This window comes from Epinephelus lanceolatus, chromosome 5 (genome assembly GCF_041903045.1).
Source record: "Epinephelus lanceolatus isolate andai-2023 chromosome 5, ASM4190304v1, whole genome shotgun sequence".
Taxonomy (NCBI): Eukaryota; Metazoa; Chordata; class Actinopteri; order Perciformes; family Serranidae; genus Epinephelus; species Epinephelus lanceolatus.
In genome coordinates this window covers 24,097,265-24,121,579 of record NC_135738.1, presented here as the reverse complement: position 1 = coordinate 24,121,579, position 24,315 = coordinate 24,097,265, and the positions used below count along the sequence as shown (strand labels likewise).

Sequence of the window (24,315 nt, the reverse complement as noted above, 5' to 3'; positions counted from 1 at the left end):
AAGCCAGGGGTTACGGGAGCGCGCGCGGATTGTCCACCATCTCAGCCCCTCGTCAGGCTGTGCACCTCGCGCGTCTTATCATCCATCTCCATAGCGAAGCGCTGATCCTCCCCGAGCACTGGTGAGTCCACTTTTTCACTTTTCTTTCGCGTGAATTGTTATTTTAAAAAAGTGCGCACCTGACCTTTATCACTTTGACTGTGTCCTGGTCCCTGCTGTCGGCTCTGACAGCACTTTCTGCACTTTTGCGCGCATTTGTTTGAACTATATCAGCTTGTGTGTTCAGTGCTTCATAACCAAAGCACGACCTGAACCACTGCTTTTAATATTTCAATCCCCCGGTGGCTGCAGTAGCGCGTGCCAGGGTGCTGAGGCTGTTTTTTCCATCTGACCATCTGGGTGCAGACAACTGTTGCGTCCGCGAGCGTTTAATTAAACACATATTTATCGAATAAGCAGCTCCAGACAACTGCCCTGGGATTAATTAGTCAAAATGGAAATGACTTAGTTTGATGTAGTCTGTGCTGTTTATGTTTTTGCTCTTGAATTAACTTCACAACAATGAAAATCAGAACCAAAAACAGATAGGTGCACTGGTTTGAGTGAAAGTTTGCTGCAAGTCCATTTGATTTGCACTTTTGATTTGATTCATCACACAATTTCAAACTCGAATCTTTGTTTGTTTGAGTTGTATGTTTCCTGTTATGGCATTAGAAAGGAAGCAAGCAGCTCTGCTGTTGAGCTGTCAGAGAGCTTACAGGCCTTTAAGCCCCGGGCTGAGACGCACACTTGGAGGACGCATTTGCGCATTCGTCTTGTGGCTTCTCCAAAGTGAGCAAGAATGAGATACAAAAATACCTTAAAGTGAACACAAAAAGCAGTAACACCTTGGGAAGAAACTAAAAAATTGATTTAATACAGCATGAAACACAATAAGGTGTATGTTAACATGCTCTAATAGTGGACCTCTGGTAAACTGCTGTATGCAAAGGGCTATTTGCTCAGAATAAAATCCAAACTCTCATATCTGAGTCTTGCCATGCAAACTCCATCCTTTTATTACTCATATAAGAAGAGTAAATTGTAAGAATAAGAAACGAAATCTACAAGGCATGGTAGTCTACAGTATCGCTGATGTTCTGATAGATGCTTAGTTAAAGTGCCTGCAGAGTGTGCAAGCTTATTGGTTGGTATGAGCAGTGTAAACATTGTTAGAGGCCGCGTTAATATCAGCCTTTTGGGAAATGGTATCATGACTAATAATAAGCCGAGTGACCAAAACACAACACATGGAGCATGTGGCTAACAGCAAATATGATAAACAAACCCAGGCCTCTTTGAAAAACAACCACAGTAGCACTACTTGTGTGGATATCTACATGCTGTCATCTAAATTTGAGCCATTAGAAGAAGCAAAAGATTCATAATTATGTGTCAGTTTTTTTGTGATATAATTGTTACTTTCATCTCTACAGGCCTTTCAAAAACATACAAAGCAAAAAATGTGATACGGAAATATCATTCTTTGGTTAAATTGCTCTCATATGTTCACAATAAATCAAAAGTGTGACGGTGGTTTGCACTTTGATTCAACAGGGTCATGCCAAAAACATTGTTGGATATTTACATGCAATCTCTTTGACCTGCTGAACTCTAGGAGCTCGTCTCTGTGTTTGCTAACACATGATAAACTGGGATTATCGTGGATGTGTATGCATATGTAACGGGATTGACGGTTGAAGCCCCCCTATACGTGTGTAGGCTGTTTGGCTGACTGTTGGCGCATTTGCATGTCTCATGGCTTGTGTCTTAAACGGCTAGAACATGTAGGTTGACACTGTTGCATGCAGCCCTCACTCTTTAACCTGCAGTAACACGTAATGGTAGAAAAAGATACATGGTACATATGCGTAGAGGTTAATAATGGTTACATGTGTTGAATTAAAGGTGCCAAACAATGAATGTGTAGCTTTCACCTCTTACTATCACACTTCACACTGTATGATTACTTAGATTGGCACTACTGTTTACATTAATATTTTAATTTAAATCAATGTAAAGTGCCAAATCATGATAGAAATGACCCCAAAATGTGAAACGTGTCTTTATTTATTCAGAAGAGCATTTGTAAGGAAGCAGATTTGACGTGGCATTAGGGACTGGCACAGTGTTTGAATGAAGCTCAATCAAAACATGTCAGCGCTGACAAACATGCCTACGTTTTGCTGTCACATGTAGGCACAGGAAACACACAGCAGGGACATCAACCTATCATGGCTCTGTGTAGAGACCTTAACATCATAATACAGTGCATACTGGTAACTGTATTCTTATCTCTTTTGTTATTTCTGAGCTTGAGAAGCTAAACATTTAGGAAGACTATCTGTGTTGATCTGTGCTCTTTAAAACACTTGTTCCATTATATTTTGTGTCTGTGGCTTGAAGCCCGGGGATGCACATGTGCTTCTATTAGTGTAAGATTTAACTACTCCGTTTCCTTTCAACACTTCCTTCTTGATCCCCAAAGAATGAGCCCAGTGATCAAATTACCCCAACAGATTGTAAACTGTGCAGCTTGGATTGCAGCGCGAGCTTAATCTGAGCCTACAGCTTCAATTGGGTAAAAAAGAGATGAGATAGCTTAACTTTGGCTTACTCTGTCAGTCTGAAACAGCTACTACTGTGTGATTTTTACACACGATTTTTGAAGGTAAAGTTGACCTAGTTTTTATCTGAAATGTATATATCTCTGGCCTGGCATATCTAAACAATAAATAACTGCTACAGGCCATTATCAGTGCTTCAAAATGAAAGAAAATGTGTAAATTGCATCTGTTATGTGAATATTAAATGCATCTTATAGGCTAAAATAGTGATTTGAATAAATGGAAGCACATTTCTGTTTCATTCTTTGAGGATTATTGGCTAATTTTACATTCAGAAAAATTCAGAGAAATTCACTCCTCTTAAGCGGTAGACAAATAATTCAATCACAATGGTCGCAATAAGACATCACTTTAAGTGGTCACACTCTGAAAAGATTGGGGACCAGTGTGCTCAAATATTATGTTCCTACTTGGAGAAATGGTTCCACCAGCAACAAAACTTTTTATTATATTTAAAGCCAGAGCTGCCAGGTCATCACAACTTCTACTGAACTCTTGTTTTTCTTTTCCAACAGAGGGATGAAACGGAAAAGAACTTATGCCGGTCACCACAGAAATGAGTGAGTCGTCGTCCATTCACTCAGCGAAGCTTGTTTCATTGGCCCGATCGCTCTCCGGGCTTGGGCTCGATGCCACCAATGGAAACCCTATCACCCCTCCTGACAATGATGAGCCCCCTCCTCCGGTACGATATCCTCAGAGTACAAACACTCACATCCTGTAGCAATTTGTCAGCTCAGGTTTCCCCTCCTCCAGTTGACACACACGGAGCAATACCTAACACTGATACACTTACACTATAGTACTCCTTAAATTCTCTACTTGTGACAGCATCACTGACCTCCTTAATTACCTGTGTGTGCTCTTGTGCAGGAGTCCGGCATCGATCTAGGCCCTGGGCTTTATTTCAATGATGGCAAGAGAAAAGTGGACTACGTCCTTTGCTACAAATACAAAAAAAGGCGAGCATCCAAGGCACGCCTTTCCATTGCATCCAATGGGAGTATACCATTTCCCATACCGAGCCGCTGGGAGCCGGAAGCGGAGTCTGGTGAGGCAGGTGCGCCTGCAGGAGATGTGGAGGAGTCGAAGCTGTCTGAGGAGGAAAAGGCTGTCATGAGGGAGGAATTTGAAGCAGGTCTGCTGGAAGCTGGACTGCAGCTAGAGCGTGATAAAGAGGTGTGTATGTGCCGCTATGGTGCTTTCACCATGGTTATTTTTTCATCTGCTGTAACACTTCTGCAGTATAGACATTTATGGGTCAGCGCCATCCTTAAGTGATGTGACCATAAATCCTGTGATTGGACGGCTGCCAAACAGGTTAAGGATAAGACTCAGCCTGTCCCTTGAAGCTTGAGGACAGGCCTGCCCTTTAATTAAAGAGAGAACTTATTGGTTATCGGTGGGATATTACAGGGTGTTTATAGTAATGATAACCACAATAATAACAAAGACATGTTGCATGTCTTTCATCATGTACAGCACAGTATGTGCAAGTGTGTCTGATTTGATTTTTTCTTATTCTGTACGAGTGCATCTGTGCACATGCATGTTTGTATTTTTGCGTCTGTGTGTTTGCTTGTGTCTGTGTGTTTGTTTGCGTCAGTGTGTGGGTTTGCGTCTGTGTGTATGTGGTTGTGAGACGCATGTGCGTTAAATCAGCTGCTGCTTTGGTTGAGGATTAAGAACGCTGACCGTAAGTGTGAAGCCAAAGGCCAGATTATAGGGCCTTATTAGAGAGTGATCCACTACTCGGAGGTGTGTGTACTGGCACATGAATGCATTGGGGGAGATTGGTGGGTTTAATTTTGATTGAATGGGTAGAAGGGGACACTCAGTGGTCACTGTGTAGCGTAGCCGCATGTGCATCTGTCTGGCTGCAGTGAAATATGATTAGACTAAGGTTTTGGGAATTGAACAGTGAAGGGTTTATTGATATATTTAGCATTGCAGGGTGTGAATATGCTCAGTTGTGTTTTTGTGTGGGCTACATACAGCATGAGGGAGTTGACACTGGTTTTACTCATGAATATGTGCAATTAATTTTGTATAAACTGTGGAAACACTCTTCTTTATAGTGGTAAAACTGTGCATCTTTGACTCAAATCTCATCTCCTATTAATGATTTTGTTTTAATTTAAATTTTCCTTACATTAACGAACATGTGAGCCGAGAACAGGAGACAGCTGGACATATTATTGAAAGTGACTGCCCACCCTTAGCGGAAATCTATAAGGCTAGACTTTAGATACAATGGGGAAAACCGAAAGATAAAAATAAAAAGGCTTAAGAAACAGAATCAGAAAAACTTAACTGATCCCCGAGGGGAAATTAAGATTCGTTATAGTCGCTCTGATGTAAAGAATAGAGAATCATACGGAGTTTGAAGAAGAGTATGAAATAGAAGTATGTAAATACAAAACAATAAAATAAAATAAGATTAAATTAAATTAAATTAAAATTGAAATGAATGAAATTAATTTAAATTGAGATGAAAAGCTACAGTGTTTAACACTAGTACTTAAGATATTAAAATGTTAAAATAAAACATATATCATCACTGTGCTGAGGCTGTGAGTGTGAAATTCAACTACAATATATAAATCAATAGAATAAACAAGTATAGAATAAAAGTAAAGTATGTGCATGATAAAGTCGTATACTGAAAAATATTGCAGCAGTTGAATTATTGCACTTAGTAGATAATTATGAATATAAATGCAGAAGGTGAATAAAGTCAAGGTCAAGGTAAACTTTATTATCCCACAAGTGGGAAATTCATGTGTTCATTCCACTGTCCATCACAGAGGCATTAAAAAAAGAAGACAAAAACAAAAGCACGTAAAATAGTAAAGACATTGAATGAAAACAAGGCAATGCCATAATAACATTAAGTCAAAACACCTCAGTAAAGCAGTCAAAATACAATAGGATCACAGTAAAAGCAATAAATAAAACACCACAATAAAAAAAACATTGAGCAAACCTGTTGACCTACCTATTATTATACAGTATAGCCTAATTGCTGTAGGAGCAAAAGACTTGTTGTGCCTAGCGGTCCTAATTTTCCGCTGCAGAATTCTGCCCCTTGATCTTTTACTTTTTTGAAATTTCATATAGAGAGGGTGGGTTGGGTCAGTTAAAATCTGGTCTGTCTTCTTAGAAATAAGTTCATTGTATAATTGAGTTGCCGAGGCCTGATTTGACCATACGTCGCAATTTTTTCTGGTTCTGAATGTATATGTTTCCAAAGGCACAATTAAGGCCAGAGGTTAGGACACTTTGCAACAAAGCCTTATAGAACAACTCCAGAATACGGTTGTCCAATTGGTTCAACTTTCTAAGGAAGTACATCCTCTTCTGCAATTGTTGGTCCTTGTTAAATGCTGATTCTTTAAACGTCAATTTGTCATCAATCTCAACTCCTAGGTATTTGTATGAGGAGACCCGCTCTACTGGTTCGCCATTAATTCAGGATGTTGGGACCAGGATTCCTTTTTATTAAAATCAGTGACCATCTCTTTTGTTTTCTTTACACCGACCCCAAGAAAGTTGTCCGAACACCATTTACTAAAACTTTCTATCTCTGTTTCAAAACCCTCTAGGGACGAGACATCGTTCTTTAAAAAACCCACTACAGCTGTATCATCAGCATATTTAAAATAAGCGTGGTCAGAGGAAGTTGCTTGACAGTTGTTGGTATATGAAATATATATATACACCAAGGAGTCAGGATGCCAGTCTACTGACTCAAGGCGGCTGACACTCTGAGGGAGGAGTTGTACAGGTTAATGGCCACAAGCAGGAATGACTTCCTGTGGTGCTCTGTGGTGCATCTTGGGGGAATGAGTCTGCCAATGATTTTTTTTCTTGCTCAGTAGCAAAGAACGCAGACTGACTTCAGTAAACAGTAACAATAGGAGAATGAGAAAGCACTGCTGGTGCTGGTGTATCATTACTGCTGTCATTTCATATTTGAAACTGTTTCCAGCATTCAGAATCAATATGTATCAATAAATTGATATCTTTGACAACACCAGGCTGGACTACAAAATGGCCTCAAAGTTTTAAGGGACCACTCAGCTTACAACCTTTATAATTTCCTTCCTTCTCACAAACGATTAAGAAGCATTAAGACCAGAGCATCCAGGTTCCAAGACAGCACATATCCTGAAGCTGTCCGCCCCCTCAACATTACAAACATAGCATGGCAGGCCACTCAGCAGGTTAAATGGCAGATGTCTTAACACACTTGAAGCACTTTATCCAGTGGGCTGTTTGTTGTTGCTGCTAATTTCCCTGCAGGTGCTTGTGTTTAATTGTGCTCGCATGCATTGGATTTTTGTTTTATGTTTTTGTTTTGTGCCTTTATGATTATTTCATGGTTATGGATTTGAACTGTTTATGCTTTGTTTAATGTATTATTTGATTTATGAGTGAGTGGCTTTGCTATTTTTGGCTCTCTCTGTCTGTGTTAAGTGAGAACACTGAGACAAATTCAAATCGATCATGTTGATGTGGCCATAAAGTACTGATCTTGAATTATAGCAGCTCGACAGTAGTGCAGAGTCTGGTGTTAAATTTTAATGCTAACACCAGAAAACTGCTGGTAACACAACATTAGAGGTGTAGCAGGTGTTGTTTGAACCTGTGCAGTCATATCTGCCTGGCACTGAGGTCATTACAGTAATTGCAGTGGGCAGGTTGTAATTCAGTGGTCCAGCAGCTACGTGAGAGCTAGTCATTTTTCACATGATCAAAATTGATAATGGGTGACATTAAGGTGGCTTTCAGGTACCTCTCTAAGCATTATCTGCATTTTCTATAGTTTGGAGGATTTGGAGGTTCTGGGCTTGAAATAATGGGATTCCCTCCCAAACAGCTTCATTATAACACAAAGTAGCATACTTACAGGTTTAGGGAAGGCTCATCTGGCTGCCTCAGGACAAGTAGCAGGAGCAATTACATGCAAAGACAAAGGGAGCAAAGAAGGCAGATATACTGTTAATCTATCCATGTAATCCAAATCTCATTTGACTTGCACGCAGTGGTTGATATCATGTAGTAAGGCATGTCGTGTTTTATGTTCATATTTCATTTTGATCTGTGTGTGTGTGTGTGTGTGTGTGTGTGTGTGTGTGTGTGTGTTTATGTGCAGAGGGCGAATGGCATGCAGTTTATTCGGCTGCACATCCCATGGCCAATACTCAGTCGGGAGGCAGAGCTTCAGAAGATCAAAGTTGCTGTGAAAAAGGTCAGCAGTCATTTATTCAAACCTGGTCTTTAATATTCTACTTTTAAGTGTTTGTACATTTGCAGCAGAATAATTTGGGTGGACAACACAGTCCCATATTAAAACTAAGTAGCTCTACAGAGAGCTGCAGAGTGTGACATGACTGACAGGACAGATATGTGTAGCGTAGTTTGACCAAACTGTTCTTCATGTGTGTTCTCATCGAGCAGAAGTGTGAATTGCGGAAGCGGATGGGCATCGCCGGGGTATGGGACTCCATCATGAGCAAAGTCAGCACACCGTTTCAACCGGACGTCCCCGATTTCGACATCCAGAGAGACTCACAGACACGCGTCCATTTCAAAACCCTCAAACACGCTTTTATCAGAGACAAGCTCCACCTGTGAGTACCTGCCTGAGCTGTCACACTCACACACACACACACACACACACACACACACACACACACACACACACATGTAATGGAACGGTGTCAGAAAACTAACCCACTTTTGGAATCGCCCTTGGCTAGGGACACACATGCCTCTCAGTTCTGTCATGGTCAGTGATTTAGATTACAGCCTGATATCTAAATCACCTGCAGCAGGCTGTGTGCTTTTATCATCCTTATCATAGCATCATAGAGCTTTCACGTAAATTGAATTTTACTGTTTACACCACTGAAAAGCTACTGGGACAGAGCGAGTGACAAGATAAGCTTAACAGTAGCAGTAACAGTTACATCCTTAGGTTGACTACATTATTTGATTTACCAAAAAAAAATGAGCGCTCAAATTCGGTTTAAATGAGTGACTGCGTCTTGTCATTTCCTGCAGGTACGACATCAAATCAACAGAAACTGTATTTGATAACGCAACACGCAGCAGAATAGTAAGTCCAAAAACTAATATCTTCTACTTTTATGACCTGAAGAATATTTAATATTTGAGCTCACACACAATATGGACTCTGCTTTCTTTGTGTCTAGGTGGCTGAGATTATTTCACGCACTACCTGCAGACAAACTTGCCAAACCACTGGTGAGATCTAACTTTTGTTACTGTATGTTTTCTTACTGTATGTGCACTGTCAGTCAAATTTCACTCTGCCTGTATACGTATGCTGTGAGTCACAAATCTGAATGTGTCCGTGACACTGTGTTGCACTTCCTCTTTGTGTCATAAGGCATCAGCTCATTATTGGCTCGGGGTGTCTACGACTCTGCCTTCCCTCTGCATGATGTAAGTATAACAGAAATAGCAACTTCACTGGACAATGGACAAAATATATTTGTGTGTGCTACATCAGCTGTACATAATGTATCTTGCAGGACAGCTTAGTCTGTATGTTTGCAGTGTGGGTGTTTATGGAAACTGGAAAAAGGGGAGAAAAATTCTGTTCTAAACCCTGCAATTATGATAATGCATGAAGTATGTCATACGCTTATGCAGTGTATCTCTGTGTAAAGAGCTTGTTACTTTTTCCTTTCTGTAGGGGTCGTTCACAAGGAGAGGGAGGAAAGATCAGCGAAATGACAGACAGGTGAGTTGAGAAGCCTCTAAGTGTTTTTAAACTACCCACTTACTAATATTAGTGGAGTCACCGGAGATGATACCAGTCACTTTTCTAAAGCCAGGAAAAGATAAGCCTGGTTGTTGTCCTGATTTGGTCATGACAACTGATAATGAGCTTGTACTGGTCACGCAAAAGTGTTGTTGTTGTAAGTGTTGGTTTTGGATTCAAATCTCTGGCATCACGGTTAAGTCTCAGACCTGTCAGACCATACTCAGGATCTTAAGCCACAAACACATCAGATATGTTTGAATTTCTACAAACAGAAAATGTGTTTCAAATCTGTTTCTAGATCTTGAGGAGTAGGCTACTGCAGCTACATGTGTGAAAAAAGGTGTATAAAGCTTTTGCGGCTCCAGAGGGAGCTACATGAATTCTGATAAAAAAAATTTCCTCAAGTGATGTCACTAGATTCAGAATCAGCTGGGGTTGAAAATGAATGACTGAAAAATGAAAAAAAAAAAAAACTGAGAGTTGAAAAGAAGTGAAATGACTAGACCTCTGTAGCAACGCTTCATCTCTGCTAGACAGTAGTGGCTTGGTGCTACATTAGCTGCTGTGGTCAACTTGCACAGTGGATACTGTAGGCGCTGTCAAAGAAAAAGAATGTGTGGAAGAAACCTCTGGTTCTGCTTCATTGATTTTGATGCTTTAAAAACTGTTTATTATAGAGTGCAAAGCTAATTAAATGAAACACTCTTTTATGTGTATGTTGTCTTTTCACCGTCTTATTTGATTGTGTAAACTGTGTAATCTGATTGATCATTATCAGTATATAAACACTGTTATTAACTTGTGTTTTACTCTCGTGTCATGTGCTTGCATGTCCTTCAGATCCTCCATGAAGAATGGGCGAACTATGGAGTCATGTATAAATACCAGCCTGTGGACCTGATCAGGTAACAGTTTGTGCAAACAAAAATAAAAGTCTAACTATAGCTATAGTTTGAGACAGTGGTAATGTTTATAACACCCACTAATACCATCATTTTGTGGTATAATAAGATGTCCTGATGATGGTGCCAAAAGAAAGGCATGTTTCTTAAACATGTACATGTACATGTACATGAGTGTACTCAGCAAATTTTAAGACAGTATTTCTTATTGAATTCATAATTCGTAATTACTGAGGGTCGTTAAAAATGGAAGCTTAAAGAGGGTCCAAAATGGAAATGAGCTACATATGAGACTGTTTTGGTGAGAACTTCTCATGGACCAAAAAGTGGGCCGAGAGTTTTGGCATGATGGTGGCACTAGACCTCATTGGGGTCTACCATTGGGTTAACCCTCATCTGGCCTGTAGCTTGGACGTGGACCAGAATTGGACCTTGGGCCCTGCGACCAGTGGGGCAAAAAGAAATGTAAACCTGTAAAGCCGCAAGCCCAGGCAACAAGTTGACACTTTGGTTTTATTTTAACAGGAAGTACTTTGGAGAGCAGATTGGGTTGTACTTTGCCTGGCTGGGTGTTTATACTCAGCTCCTCATCCCACCCTCTGTACTGGGCATCATTGTCTTCCTGTACGGCATACTCACTGTGGATGCCAATGTGCCAAGGTAGGCAGATAAAAACTCAACTCACTTATGTATGCTTATCAACATTACGACCCAAGATTATATTACTACCATACATGTGTTTGTATCACTCTCTTTGTGTTGTTCAGCCAGGAGACATGTGATGACAACCTGAACATCACCATGTGTCCGCTGTGTGATGGTGTGTGTGACTACTGGCGTCTGAGTTCGGTGTGCTCACTGGCCCGAGCGTCATACCTGTTCGACAATGGAGCCACTGTCCTCTTTGCCATTTTCATGTCTCTGTGGGGTAACTATGAATACTAATACACCTTTCTGATAATGTAACAGCAGGTTCATTTCATTAGAAAAGGGCAGGAGGCGTGACAGTGATAGTATGCATGGTTAGCGTAAGTGAAACTGCAGCAGTGTTGGTGTGGCTCAAAGAATCATTGGTTATAATCGCTGTATATGTAGATACATATCAACAACATGATGCTAACCTGTACATAAATATACTGTGGGCCTGCTTTGAGGTATTGAATGCTTCATCACAGGGCCACAGGGCTAGACTTTTGGGGGCCCTAAGCAGGATTTGGTTTGGGGAACCCTCTTCTTCGTGATGTGTTGCCACCTCACATTGTACTGAACTAAATGTGTATTGTAAATATTAATTTAAGCACATATCATGTACAAATAGACTACATTAAATACAGTATTTACTCAATGAATGGTCCTCTTAAATCAACCTCCAAATGTAATTTATTGAACTTAAATCACGGCCAGTCGAAGAATAGCTTGCGAAGATACCTATTCCAGTTTGTGTTGACCTTTAATCTTGGCAAAAATGGCACGTAATGATGTCAGTTTTTGTTCAGAAGGTCAATTTTAATTTCATTATTGTGTCATTTTCATTTAAAAAAAAAATCTTTTCTTGCCACCCACTAAAATGTCATGGCAGACATTGGGATTTTCTTGTGTGTGTTTGAAGAAAAGGTCAGGGTTTCTGATTGTTTTTAAGCCAGTAATTTTAGGACTATGTTAATATTCCTTCTGTGTATCTTCTCGTAGCTGCCTGTTTCCTCGAGCACTGGAAAAGGCGACAGATGTGTCTGAAACATATGTGGGACCTGACGAGCTTGGAGGATGAAGAGGTGTGAAAATAGATTCAAGAACACTGTAGTCAGCAATAAACACACATAAAATAAACACAGATCTTTGTGTCCATCACTCTTTATCTTTCTGCACTCAGAACTCTTGTTTAAGTGCTAAGTCAGTCAGGGTGAGAGTGTTAACCTCGTGGCTCGGGTCAATCATGACGACAGTTGTTGTTTGCCTTGCAGATAATCATTTGTGTCAGAACAGTGCCCTCCCCTCAACGCACACACATACACATATACGCATGGCTACCAAGTGAACGCGACCCTTTACCCTGTAAAGGGCTGTAATGGGATTGGTCTGTTCTTAAAGTAGAGCACTTACTGATGACACAGCAGCAGGGTCAAAACATAATGTAAACACTGTCAGCCTAATACACCCTTCTCTCTCTCTCTCTGTCTCTCTCTTTCATGTCTTTGCTACCTGAAGGAGCGAGTCCAGGTGGGCAAGTTTCTGTACCTATTAAATGTTCCCACAATCTGGTTTAGCAGCTTTATTATTTATTGTATTTTATTTTATCTTATTTTATTTATTTATTTTTATTTTTTTTATTTTATTATTCCAAAAATGCCTTCGCTATTTATTGGAATATTTCTAAGCAGGCGAAAATCTGATAATACACATTAATAGTCCAGATATGTCTGCAAAAAAAGTGTTATAATGATACAGTTTCCATGCACATACCGCATATTTTCATGGTTAATAATTATCTTTAGACTATAAATCAGTTTGTAGGGTTTTCTCTGCACTTTGGATTTGAGAAGCATATTCTAAGCTGTCCATGAGAGGACCTCTCAACTGTGGTGAATAGTGTTATCTAATGAGGATGACGTAAACAGCAGTTTTTTGTGGGGTTTTTATGGACAAAAAAAATCCAATCAAACTTAGTCTGCTTTCTTTGAAAATATTTATTTTTGAGTTAAAGTGACTTAAAAAAAAAATAACTTGAACCTGTCGTAGTGTAGGCTACCACCACCTTGAATCTACAGACATGAGGTCACTAAGAACGTAAAACTGCAAATGTCATGCAACAGACATAAAAAACTGATTTTGTAGCTGTAAATTAATTTGGGACAGTATATTCTGTAACTGCTAACTAAAGCCACCGTGCTGTAAAGTTGTGGGGCAGGTGTGGCATCGCTGGCCCTTGGAGTCTGCATGTCGATGTGTCCTTGGGCAAGATACTGAACCGAAATTGCTATTGCCATTGGTGTGTGGATGCGTGCATGAGCTGGTGGCACCTTGTACGGAAGCCTCGGCCACCACTGTGTGAATGGGTGAAAGAGGTCGCTAAGACTAGAAAAGCGCTATATAAATGCAGCCCATCCACCTATTTTACAGTTGTTAACTGTTTAAACAGTGTGATATAAGGATTTTTGTCTCGGCTGATGTGATCCCTTATTTCATGGTGCTGTCCCATGTGTGCAGGAGGAGCTGAGGCCTGAATATGAAGAAGCTCTACAGGAGAAGAAAGCTAAGATGAAAGCACAGTCTAAGAGGAAGGTACTGTATCTGAGTGTGTTTTTGTTTGTTTGCATGACTTGTAACACAATGTGGTTAAACTGACAAGATTTACTGACATTTTTTTCACTTTGTTGCAGTTGACCCAAGCTGAGGAAGGTGCAGATGGAGAAAAAGACCAGATGCTGGCCTCGCAGGTATCACTGCTATACTCTGTGTGATAGGACATAATGTGGCCAGAGTAGCTGGAGGGGAGAGGGCGGGGCTGTTAACACTCAAGTGATTTACACTTGCTTCAAAGCGAATGCTAACACAGAACTCACTTCTTCAATTACGTTACATCAAGTGAGGGGAAACAACTTAATCTACAGAAGCAAATATCACAGCCCACCTAAAGTTTCCATCTTTGGTAAAGTTTTTACAGACTAACTCAGTCTGTATGAGTTTATGTCTGTGCACAAAAAGGAAACCCCCTTCACCTCCAGTGGGTGGTTGAGTCCAAAGCTGCTTACCTGCCTGAGATTAGCCCAGATTACTGATGGAGAGAGAAAAGGGAGGAGGGAGAGGAGGAAGGGGAGGGGATTTCTGTCCTTTCAGATGGCAAAACATGCCCCTGCCAGACAGAAAACATGACGTGAGTGTGTGTGCAGGACATGTGCTCAGCATTACTGCACATCACATACTGCGCATGTATTGAAGCATACATCAAAGTCTGTGTGTGTTTTTTTTGGATGTGTACCCAAGTAATATTCATGTTCTTCTTGACAGCAAGAGCCAGAGTCCCTGGACATTGAGGATCACCTGTCAGGTTATCTCATCAATGTGTCCACCTTACTACTACTGGTACAGCACTTACATTCCTCCTTCTTACAACATCGCACAATATTCTGTGACCACTGCTATTTTTTATAAGAAGTCAGCATGGGTTTTTTTTTTTCAGTCTGCCACCATGACAACTGTGGATTTATCTAAATAATTTCCTCACTGTTTCCCATATTATATTCATTAATTTCTCATTAACCTAGTGTCAATACTAATGGCCCGAAATTAATACCAGACACACTTTTTATTGTGTCAATCATTTCATTATAGACATTAAAGATTGTGTTAACCCTTTGAAACCTGGAGCAACATCACTTTTCTTGTGATGCTATGTACAGTATTCAAACCACTGAACCCTGGGCTAATTGGTGTGATTTCTTTCAAAAACATGAGAAAAAAGACAATGAGCAACTTGGTAAGAAATGTCAGAAAATGCAAAAAAAATATATATATTTAAAAAAAAAAAACAGACAAAAAAGAAAAAACGTTAGTGAAAAACTATATTTATCATTTTTATTATTATTACATTTTAAAATTATATTATGGAGTTATTAGGATTTTTAAGCACTCTTTCCAGGTAATTTCCTTTTTTGTTTGTTTTTAATTTTCTTTCTTTCATTTTTATTATTTTTTTTTTTTTTTTTTTTTTTTTTTACAAATTTTCATGTTTTCAGTTTTTTTTTTTCAATTTCTTGCTATTTTTTTGTGTCATTTCTTCTTTTGTTGCTCATTGTCGTCTTTCCATGTTTTTAAAAGAAATCAAGCCAATTTGCTCAGGTTTCACAGGGTTAAATAAATATAAAACCTAAAATAACAGAGAGATAAAACTGAGAAAAAAGAGAGCGAAGGAAGCAAGAAAAATATAAAAATAAATATATACATGTACCAAATATTAAAACCCTGCTGCCATCATGAAGAATTGCCATGAAAGAAAACAAATATTCTTCGACAGCTTTGTCATCCACCTTTTTAATGTTTTGGCCACCTATCTTGTGTGTGTTCAGATCTTCGTCACCTTCTCAGCAGTGGTTGGTGTGGCAGTTTATCGCATCTGCATGTTAAGTGTGTGGTCCATGAACCCTGATCCTGAAGCCAAGGCCAGCGTGAGGATGACCGTCACCACCACAGGCATCATCCTCAACATGCTGGTCGTTCTGGTGTTGGAGGAGGTCTATGGAGCGATCGCTGTGTGGCTGACTGAACTGGGTTTGTATTTTAAGTGTCTGTATGAAACAGTCAGAGCATTATTACAGCAGCAAACTACGGCTACAAAGTCAAACATTAAAATGATAAGACTTTCGACACACAATGTTAGTTTAGCTCTACTGTGTTTTGGCTGAACATCTACACAATTGTGTCTCCTTTCCCAACAGAACTTCCCAAGACAAACGAAGAGTTTGAAGAGAAGCTGATATTTAAGTCTTTCTTCCTCAAATCCATGAACGCCTTTGCACCTATTTTCTATGTGGCCTTCTTCAAGGGCAGGTGAGAGTCTCCTATAAAATCTTATTTAATTTATTACAGGCATATGAGTATAACACGCATGACAGCATGATGACATGACACTATAATCTCACATAAAATAAAATTGGAAAAAGTTAAAAAGACAAAATGAAATTAATAAGTTCACATCAGTAATTCAAATAATTAGGGGCTGCATTTAAAAACTGATATATACATGTGACAGCTACAGCATAGCTGTTATGCATAATTATGCATAATTTTGTCCCATTTTATGTTGTGTTTTGCTACTTTATGATGGTTTCTAGCAATAGTTTTTCCACCAGAAACTGACTTTGCACTGAAACGTTCTTACATAATCCCACCTCTCTCACTTCCCACCGTTGTCTTTCTTCACTCTTCATCATGTGACTTCTCTTCACACAGGTTTGGCGGGCGGCCTGGTGATTATGTTTACGTCTTTGGAGACTACCGCATGGAGGAGGTATGATTAGTAACACACGTTAGTAGTTATTGTTCACATGTATGTACATGTAGAGTGAATATGCATCTGTGACTTGAGTAAATGTGTTTTCTTTTCCACAGTGTGCTCCACCAGGCTGCCTCATCGAGTTGTGCATCCAGCTCAGCATGATCATGCTCGGAAAGCAGCTCATCCAAAACAATGTGTTTGAGGTTCTCATACCGTGAGTATAAATTTTAAGTAGATTTTGTAATTTCTACAAACATACATTTCTCCCAAAACTGCTTCATTTATTAGATTTAAAGTCTTTGCTCTGACTATATGGCCCCTTTTTTGCAGTAAGCTGAAAAAGATGTACAGAACAATGCAGGAAGAAAAAGGAAAGAAAGAGAGAGCGGCAGAGAATGAGGACAATGAAACAGAAGAGAAGAGACAAAAGCAACAGTTTGACAAAGATTACACCCTTGAACCCTTCGAAGGCGTGAGCCCAGAGTACATGGAAATGAGTGAGTACTCTTTTATTCACTTAGTCACTCACTATTTCGATCACACAATATATTCTTTAACCCTGTGTGTGTGTGTGTGTGTGTGTGTGTGTGTGTGTGTGTGTGTCTGTGTATTAATATTTACAGTAATCCAGTACGGGTTCGTGTCTCTGTTCGTGGCTTCCTTCCCACTGGCGCCAGCATTCGCTCTGCTCAACAACGTCATTGAGATTCGCCTCGATGCTGCAAAATTTGTCACAGAGATCCGACGGCCTGATGCTGTGAGACATAAAGACATAGGTACAGATCACACACGAGAGCACGTCACACTCTGTCAGTCTCTGTGTGGATGTGGAACAAACTATCCTGGAACTTTTAATCACTTTCTTTTCCTTTATTCCACTCTGTCCCTACATGTTTGTCTCTTTGTTTCCATGTCTGTCTGTCTGTCTTGTTTGTCTTGCTTGTCTGTCACTTTCCTTTACTCAAATACACACACCATACACACTCACACACACACACGTACACACACTTCCCTTTCCCTTTTCTCTGTCTCTTTTCATGCACATGCCGTCTTCAGGGATTTGGTACAACATTCTCTGTGGAATCAGCAAGTTCTCTGTCATTACAAATGTAAGTGTGTGTTAGTGAGTGTGTACATCTATTGGACCCATAGCCTTTGACCTCTGGCAGAGAGTGTCCTACTAAAGTGATGTGCACAACAATTTATTTTAAGTCTTTAATACTGATATCTACTCTGGCCATGGTCTAAATAAAAAGTCTCAAAGAATTTTCAAGATTAAAGTCATAAATTTAAGAGATAAAAACTCAGATATTCTCTGAGATTATAAAGTCACAAACCTGTGAGAAAAAAAATCTGAAATTCTCTGAGATTAATGTTACAAATTTATGAGAAAAATATATATATGTATTTTTTTTTTTTTTGTCAAAGAACCACATCGTGTACCTTTGCAAGGTTGGATAAATCAAACCACAGCCACCACCTCAGTCACACTTTATTTTACAAGATGTAATAAGACAGACTTTGTATAAAATTACACCAAGAACTTATTTATTTATGTAAGATATTTATTTGTCAATAAATACATTTTCAATTAGCCATTTTTGTCTATTAATACTATTAACCATTAACTACTTTTAATACAAGTTTTGGGCTAGATGGATGATTTCATTCCTATTTTCCAAGTTTTACCTCGTGAATTTGTGACTTTAAACTTAGAGAATTTCCGAGTTTTTTCTTGCAAATTTATGACCTCATAGTCGTTTGAAAATATTCAAGGATTTTATTGTAATGTTTGAGTTTTTTCATATAAATTTACCACTTTAATCTAAGAGAACAACTGATTTTTTATCTCATGAATTTACAATGTTATTCTTGGAAATTTTGAGTTTTTTTATTGCTTCTTATTGTTAGTTAACAATAGCCCTAATACTCAATCATAGATTTTTATTTTATTTATATATACAGTTACTTTTTAAAAAGCCAGCAGATCCTCATCATTTGTTAAAGGACCCTGTGGTGTTTTCATGTAACAAACAAAACTATGTTTACAGTCAGTGTTTCTCATCAGAACATGTTTATTACATCTTTTTCCAGATAAAAAGCCCAGTATTTTTTTTAATAATTTGCATAAATGAATTTACATTTATGTTTGCTAGCCAGCAGTCTTCTTCTTCCCTCACTTTTGTTGGTGGGTGTTTACGCGTCTTCACACTGTACCACCGTTAACTGTCTACCAGTTGAGTAGCAGAAAGCCAATAGCAGGAATGTGTATCATGTGACAAAACAGAGACTACTCATAAAAACAGCGTCAGGTATTACTGTTACAGTTGTTTTCTGGTGTGTTAAACTGTTTTCTTTTGTTTATTGTTGTTTTTTATGTTTGTTTGTTTTTTTTATCTCCCAGTAGTGCAGCTCTACGGAGAGAATTCACAAAAATTCTTATTGAAATTCAGTAATTGTTGTAGGTAGACTGTATGAATGAGGTTTTAGCCTATACACTTGAATATAGTTGATGACTGGTCATTGTACCAGCAGTAACGTTACATGATGATGTGTTGTAATACATTGATGTCATTTGTCTTTTCAGGCGTTTGTCATCTCCTTCACGTCAGAGTTTGTCCCACGAATGGTTTACCAGTACATGTACAGCGTCAACGGCACCATGAATGGTTACACAGAGCACTCACTGTCCTACTTTAATGTCACCAACTTCCCACCGGGCAGCGCGCCCAACACCACCCTCATCACCGGAGTCTCCATGTGCAGGTCAGCGTCCCTCACTTTACCTTGACCTCCCTGGATTGTCCTGTAAACCTTTGAGCCCTGCAGCTTAACACTTGCTTTACCTAAATCCCAAACTTGAGTGGAGTTTTCTTGGTATCGTAAAATGTGGTGTTTATAAGCAGGGATTTTCACTGAGACAAATCTCCCTCCCAAGAATTGAAGGTGTTTCATTCATGCTGCTCTAGACTCCTCCTTGCTCATCTGCACGCTGTCTGTGATTTTCAGGTATAAGGATTACAGAGACCCACCGTGGGCCCCAGATGCTTACACCTTCTCCAAACAGTACTGGTCTGTCCTTGCTGCAAAATTGGCCTTTGTGATATTCTTCCAGGTATGAAAATAATGGAAACACTTTCTATGACGCCTGTGTCAATAAGGCATTATTAACATCCTTATAATGTACTATAAACCTCTTAAAGCACTGTGTAATTATAGTTATAAACTCTTATAAATCTTCATTATAACAATAATCATAATACATTGAAGCATTTTACAATGACTTATTGGGTTAAGTTCATAATTGCTGTTCCCTCGCTGACATTATTTTTGCAAGGATCCTAGTATATTATCATTTTTATTGTTGTAATACATCACAATCATTTTTTAATGAATTATAATCACACCTGTAAGCAGTCACAGGGTGCTTTAAGTGGAGTAATGTAATTCCTGAGTTAGGCGGATACAGTACGTTTAAAGCTGGTATAAGTGGTTATTGTTTGCTCTAAGTAAAGTGAAAACCAGAATTACCGCCCCACGGATGTATGCCTCCACAAACCAGTCAGGTTGCAGTTACAGGTGATATCCATATTTGTCTACACTCTCGACAGTCCAGATATGTAGCTAAGACAGTTGACAGTGCTTTAAATAAAGATGTTGCCACGTATTCTAAAACATGGATGCTTCACACACAAGGTGTTCCTGACTTCTGGCATTGAATAATGGCTACAAAAGTGACTGAGTTACTGAGCATTATGATGTCACAGTGAAGTTGACCTTTGACCTCGTAGATATAAAATATCATGACTTTAATATTTTACCCTATTAAACAATTGTGTGAAATGTTTTTGAGGTCACGCTGACCTTGACCTTTGACCATGAGATAAAATAGGGAGTGCTGCATTGGGTTAAGGCTCTGTGTAGTTAGTTGTAAAGAAATCAGGAGCTCTTCAAGGATGGGGCAAAGAGTCACATATAGGGGCGTAGCATAGTGGATAGTGCCGGCGCTCCATGTACAGAGGCGATGCCTCACTGCAGCGGTTGCAGGTTCAACTCCGGCTCACAACCATTTGCTGCATGTTACCCCCCCGCTCTCTCTCTCACCCCTTTTCACTCTGTCCTGTACATTAAAGGCAAAAGTTAGAAAGAGTCACATATAGAAAAAAACCTGAATTAATACATGGATAAACCAACGCGTTTCGACCAGACAGTCTTCATCATGGTGGACACCCTGACTTTTTAACTACAGTCAGAGTGTCAGAGAGTCAGAAGCATTTTTTGACTGCCTGCCTGTACTATGGACTTGACCTTTGATCTTTGACCTCCAAAATCTAACCAGTTCATCATTAAGTCCAAACGAATATTTCTGCCAAATTTGAAGAAATGCCCTCAAGGCATTCTTGAGATATCGTGTTCACAAGAATGGGATGGATGGACGTACAAACGGATGGACGGGCGGGCGGGACAGCCCAAAAACGTAATGCCTTTGGACACAACTATCGCCGGCGCAGAGGCATAAAAATATTAAATCTCAACAAGAAAAAAATGTTGTAAAATGAATTCATTTGTTTAGCCTGTCATTACAGAAAATTGATTACTCCAATTTGACACAATGTTTTGATGATGAAGAACTGAATGATAAACATTTTCGTTTCACTATCACAATATTAAGCATTATCAGTATATATGAGTGCTTATAACTATAATTATACAGTGCTATAAGGAGATTAAAATACATTATGTTTATAATGCCTTATAGACATGAGCGTCATGAAAATGTTTCTTTCACAAATCCATAAATATACAGTAGACATGAGTTTTTTAATGGAAGGTGTGTAGTTTTAGCACCTTTATGTCTCCTTTAACAAACCCAACAGCAAAGGTCTTTTCTTTTTCAAAGTCTAGCTTCACTCGTTCTTCACTGTTAGATGTCTTCATTGACACATTCTGATACACCGACTGTATATGTCACTGTGTGGAGCTCATCGGCATCATGTTTATGTAAGGTAACCTGAGGCCAGGGCTGAGGCTGGGGCATTTGTCTGAAGCCCGCCGTGACTTAGTTAGTGTATCTGATCAGCTTAATGAGGTCAATATTAGCTCGATACCAATCCAGCAGAGCGGTGTATCTTTGTCGATTGGCAGATCGTCAGGATCATTGAACCTCTTCTGCTACTGATTAAACCCATTAAACCCTAAAAATATTTATCCTGTAATAACGTTTTAAAAAGATGGATTGTCATGTAAGTAGCATTCCCCCCTTATTCCAAGGGATGTTAGTGTTGGCGCAAAGACAATTTCCTTCCATCTTATTCTGACCCTAGCAACTGGCTCTCTTGCCAGGTAGGGTTTCGACAATTACTTTGGTTGCTCCACCATTTGCCATTTCTGCTACTGGGGATAGTAACTGCAAAGACCTTAAGCTGATACTCTTTGGTAACTGGGGATAACCTCGGATAGGTACTGGGAAAACAAAAGAGCTATCCTCTTCCTGTTTAGGTTGTGCAATATTGACATACTTCCTTTGTGCCATAAATGGAGCCTTCATTTTCATAAGTTAAAGCAAAAAAAACTTGTCCATTTCAGCCTTAACTCCGACCACACTCTTTCAATGCACTTATGTATTGCAAGAAAAACATTCCTTGTCTTTTCCCCTACAGAACCTTGCCATGTTCCTCAGCATGCTGGTGGCCTGGATGATCCCAGACGTACCGCGATCTCTGCGTGAACAGCGGAAGAAAGAGAACATGATGCTGATGGAGTTTTTGCTGAATCAAGACCAAGAAGCACGTGCCAAATCTCAGCCCCCGAAACTCTCCATCCCCTGCATCCCTGCCAACATAGACATTGTGGTGGAGGCACCGCGGGAAGAACCCCAGGAGCAGCAAGAGGAGGAGGAGGAAGAAAGGGTTGAGATCAATCTGGATGAGCCTAGAAGGGGCAGTGACAGTGATCCAGAGGTTGGGAAGTCATTCGAGGAAGTTGAAGAAAATAGACTGGAAGAGCGAGTGGGGGAGGGAGAGGAGGAGGGTGGAGAGGTGGGTAATGAGCCAGAGGGGGGTAATGAGCCAGAGGGGGGTAATGAGCCAGTGGGAGGAGAAGAAAAAGAAGAGGCAGAACAACTAAAGGAAGAGGAAAAGGAAGCAGAGGAGAAGGCAGCTGAGACAGAGGATTTTAAGGTCGATCTGGACGCCTTGATGAGCGAGCTGGGTCTGCTCGGTAAGACGAGTAACTGTTGTCTACTTTCCATTTTACCTATTGATTGATATTCAGTTTGCACTATGTTTTATCATCTGTCATCTTTCTTGTAAAGTAATTTTCTTATTATTTTTCTTTCTTGTCCCATAGATGAACCCTCATCAAGCACAGCCAGAGATACAGAGCTTCCCCGCTCAGAGTCCAAACAGGAACACCAGAAAGACAAGGAGCCTCCGTTGCATCCATTGTCTCAAAGAGGCTCATCGCAGAGTCTGAAGAGCTCCAGGGCAGACATTACAACACCCGATATTGACACTAGGCTCTTCTCCCTAATTGCTCCTCCTCCCAGAGAGCCAGGCTCAAGGGCAAAAGCCCGCTGCTCCACCCTGCCTTCCCGCCACAAAGGGGCTGAAGCTTGTTACAGCCTGCCCCGGCCCAGCCACTCCACCAGCCTCACGAGGTTCCAGCAGGCGGCCACGCTCACACCCTTGGTTCCCCTGGGCTCTTCATTATCAGCCTCATCCAATCCGTTCTCCCCACCACACACACCTGTGTCACCATCACACCCCTCGTCCCCAGCAGCCCAACAGCCCAAAGCACTCAGTGAACTATTTGCGCTGAAAGGCCCCCCGCCTCAACAGCCACGCTCCTGGGGCAAATCCCGGTGCTCCACCCTGCCTCCACGACAGAGAGCCCCCGGTCCTGAGGAGCACTCCACCAAGCCTAGCCATTCCACCAGCTTTACAAAGCTGGGGGACCGCATCCCTCCTTCCCCCAGTGAACTGAAGCGCAACACACCAGTATGAGGAGAGCTGGAAGGCAAGGGAAACGGACAGAGGGTGGCAGAGGGAGGGGGAGGACTAGCCAGATTAGCCTCTCCCCGTCTGTGCCTGGAGCCTCACGCCCTCCGTCTGACCTCCCTATTTCCATACATAATACCTGGGGTCTGAGGGGAGACCATCCAGATCAACTGAACGTCCTTTTTATCCTCTTAATCTTCATGAAGATGTTTATACTCATGTTTATTAAGGGCTGATCCTGACGAGGGGAGAGCTGGACAATTCAGAGACAGACTGCTCGGGATACTCTCCCCGCCATGCCCAAAAACAATACCACTGGAACTTTAACTCTTTCTATTCCTGACTTTTTTTTCTGCCATTTTTTTTTTGTTTTATTGTTGGTTTGTTTTCACAGCTCACTAGCCACTGCTCCTCTGTTTATTTCAGTCTCACACATGCAGCAGATGAAAGATGGAAAAATATACAGTAAATATCAGTATATACAGCTAGTATCAACACTTAAGCTTGTAGATCTACAGTTTATTTTTAGAGGTTTTGATATATAAAGTGTAAAATTCTAATAAAAGAAGGACATATTTTTGATATCTGTTTCTCCTTCTGAATCCTCAGGGGTTGTTCTCTCGTGTTGCATTTCAGTTTCAGTTCAAAGGTGGACATGACCCATAAGTTGAACCAACAATAACAGCATTCATATAATGCCACCAGTAAATCCTAATTGGGTGATGATGACCGTAGCAACGCTGATACACTTATTGTGTAGTCTCTGTTGCCCCCCTCTGGTGTGCGGTGAAACACTGAGAAATGACTTAGTGTCCTGTATATTTCAATATGGATGCTTAGTGATGTGTTGCTTTATCTATAGATCCCTTTGAAACCTGACATTTTTTAAGTTCTCCTGTCAAAGTATATATGTAAAAAAAAAAGGTCCAATATATTTTAGAGGTGGACATTTTTCCTC

General features: G+C 40.2%; 1 protein-coding gene across 1 annotated transcript; it reads left to right on the top strand.

The window, feature by feature from the left end:
* Positions 1–19: 19 nt before the first annotated feature.
* ano2a (anoctamin 2a) lies at positions 20–23,939 on the top strand. The gene is made up of 28 exons (XM_033634404.2): positions 20–121; positions 3,182–3,351; positions 3,540–3,845; positions 7,825–7,920; positions 8,130–8,302; positions 8,736–8,790; positions 8,888–8,939; positions 9,085–9,140; positions 9,394–9,441; positions 10,306–10,370; positions 10,893–11,027; positions 11,135–11,295; positions 12,057–12,139; positions 12,573–12,584; positions 13,572–13,646; positions 13,745–13,801; positions 14,373–14,447; positions 15,431–15,632; positions 15,800–15,911; positions 16,314–16,371; positions 16,473–16,573; positions 16,690–16,856; positions 16,983–17,135; positions 17,416–17,468; positions 18,947–19,125; positions 19,369–19,474; positions 22,020–22,578; positions 22,708–23,939. Exons 2-28 carry the CDS (start codon positions 3,205–3,207, stop codon positions 23,361–23,363), a joined length of 3,942 nt encoding a protein of 1,313 aa, XP_033490295.2. The 5' UTR covers positions 20–121; positions 3,182–3,204; the 3' UTR covers positions 23,364–23,939.
* Positions 23,940–24,315: the final 376 nt, after the last annotated feature.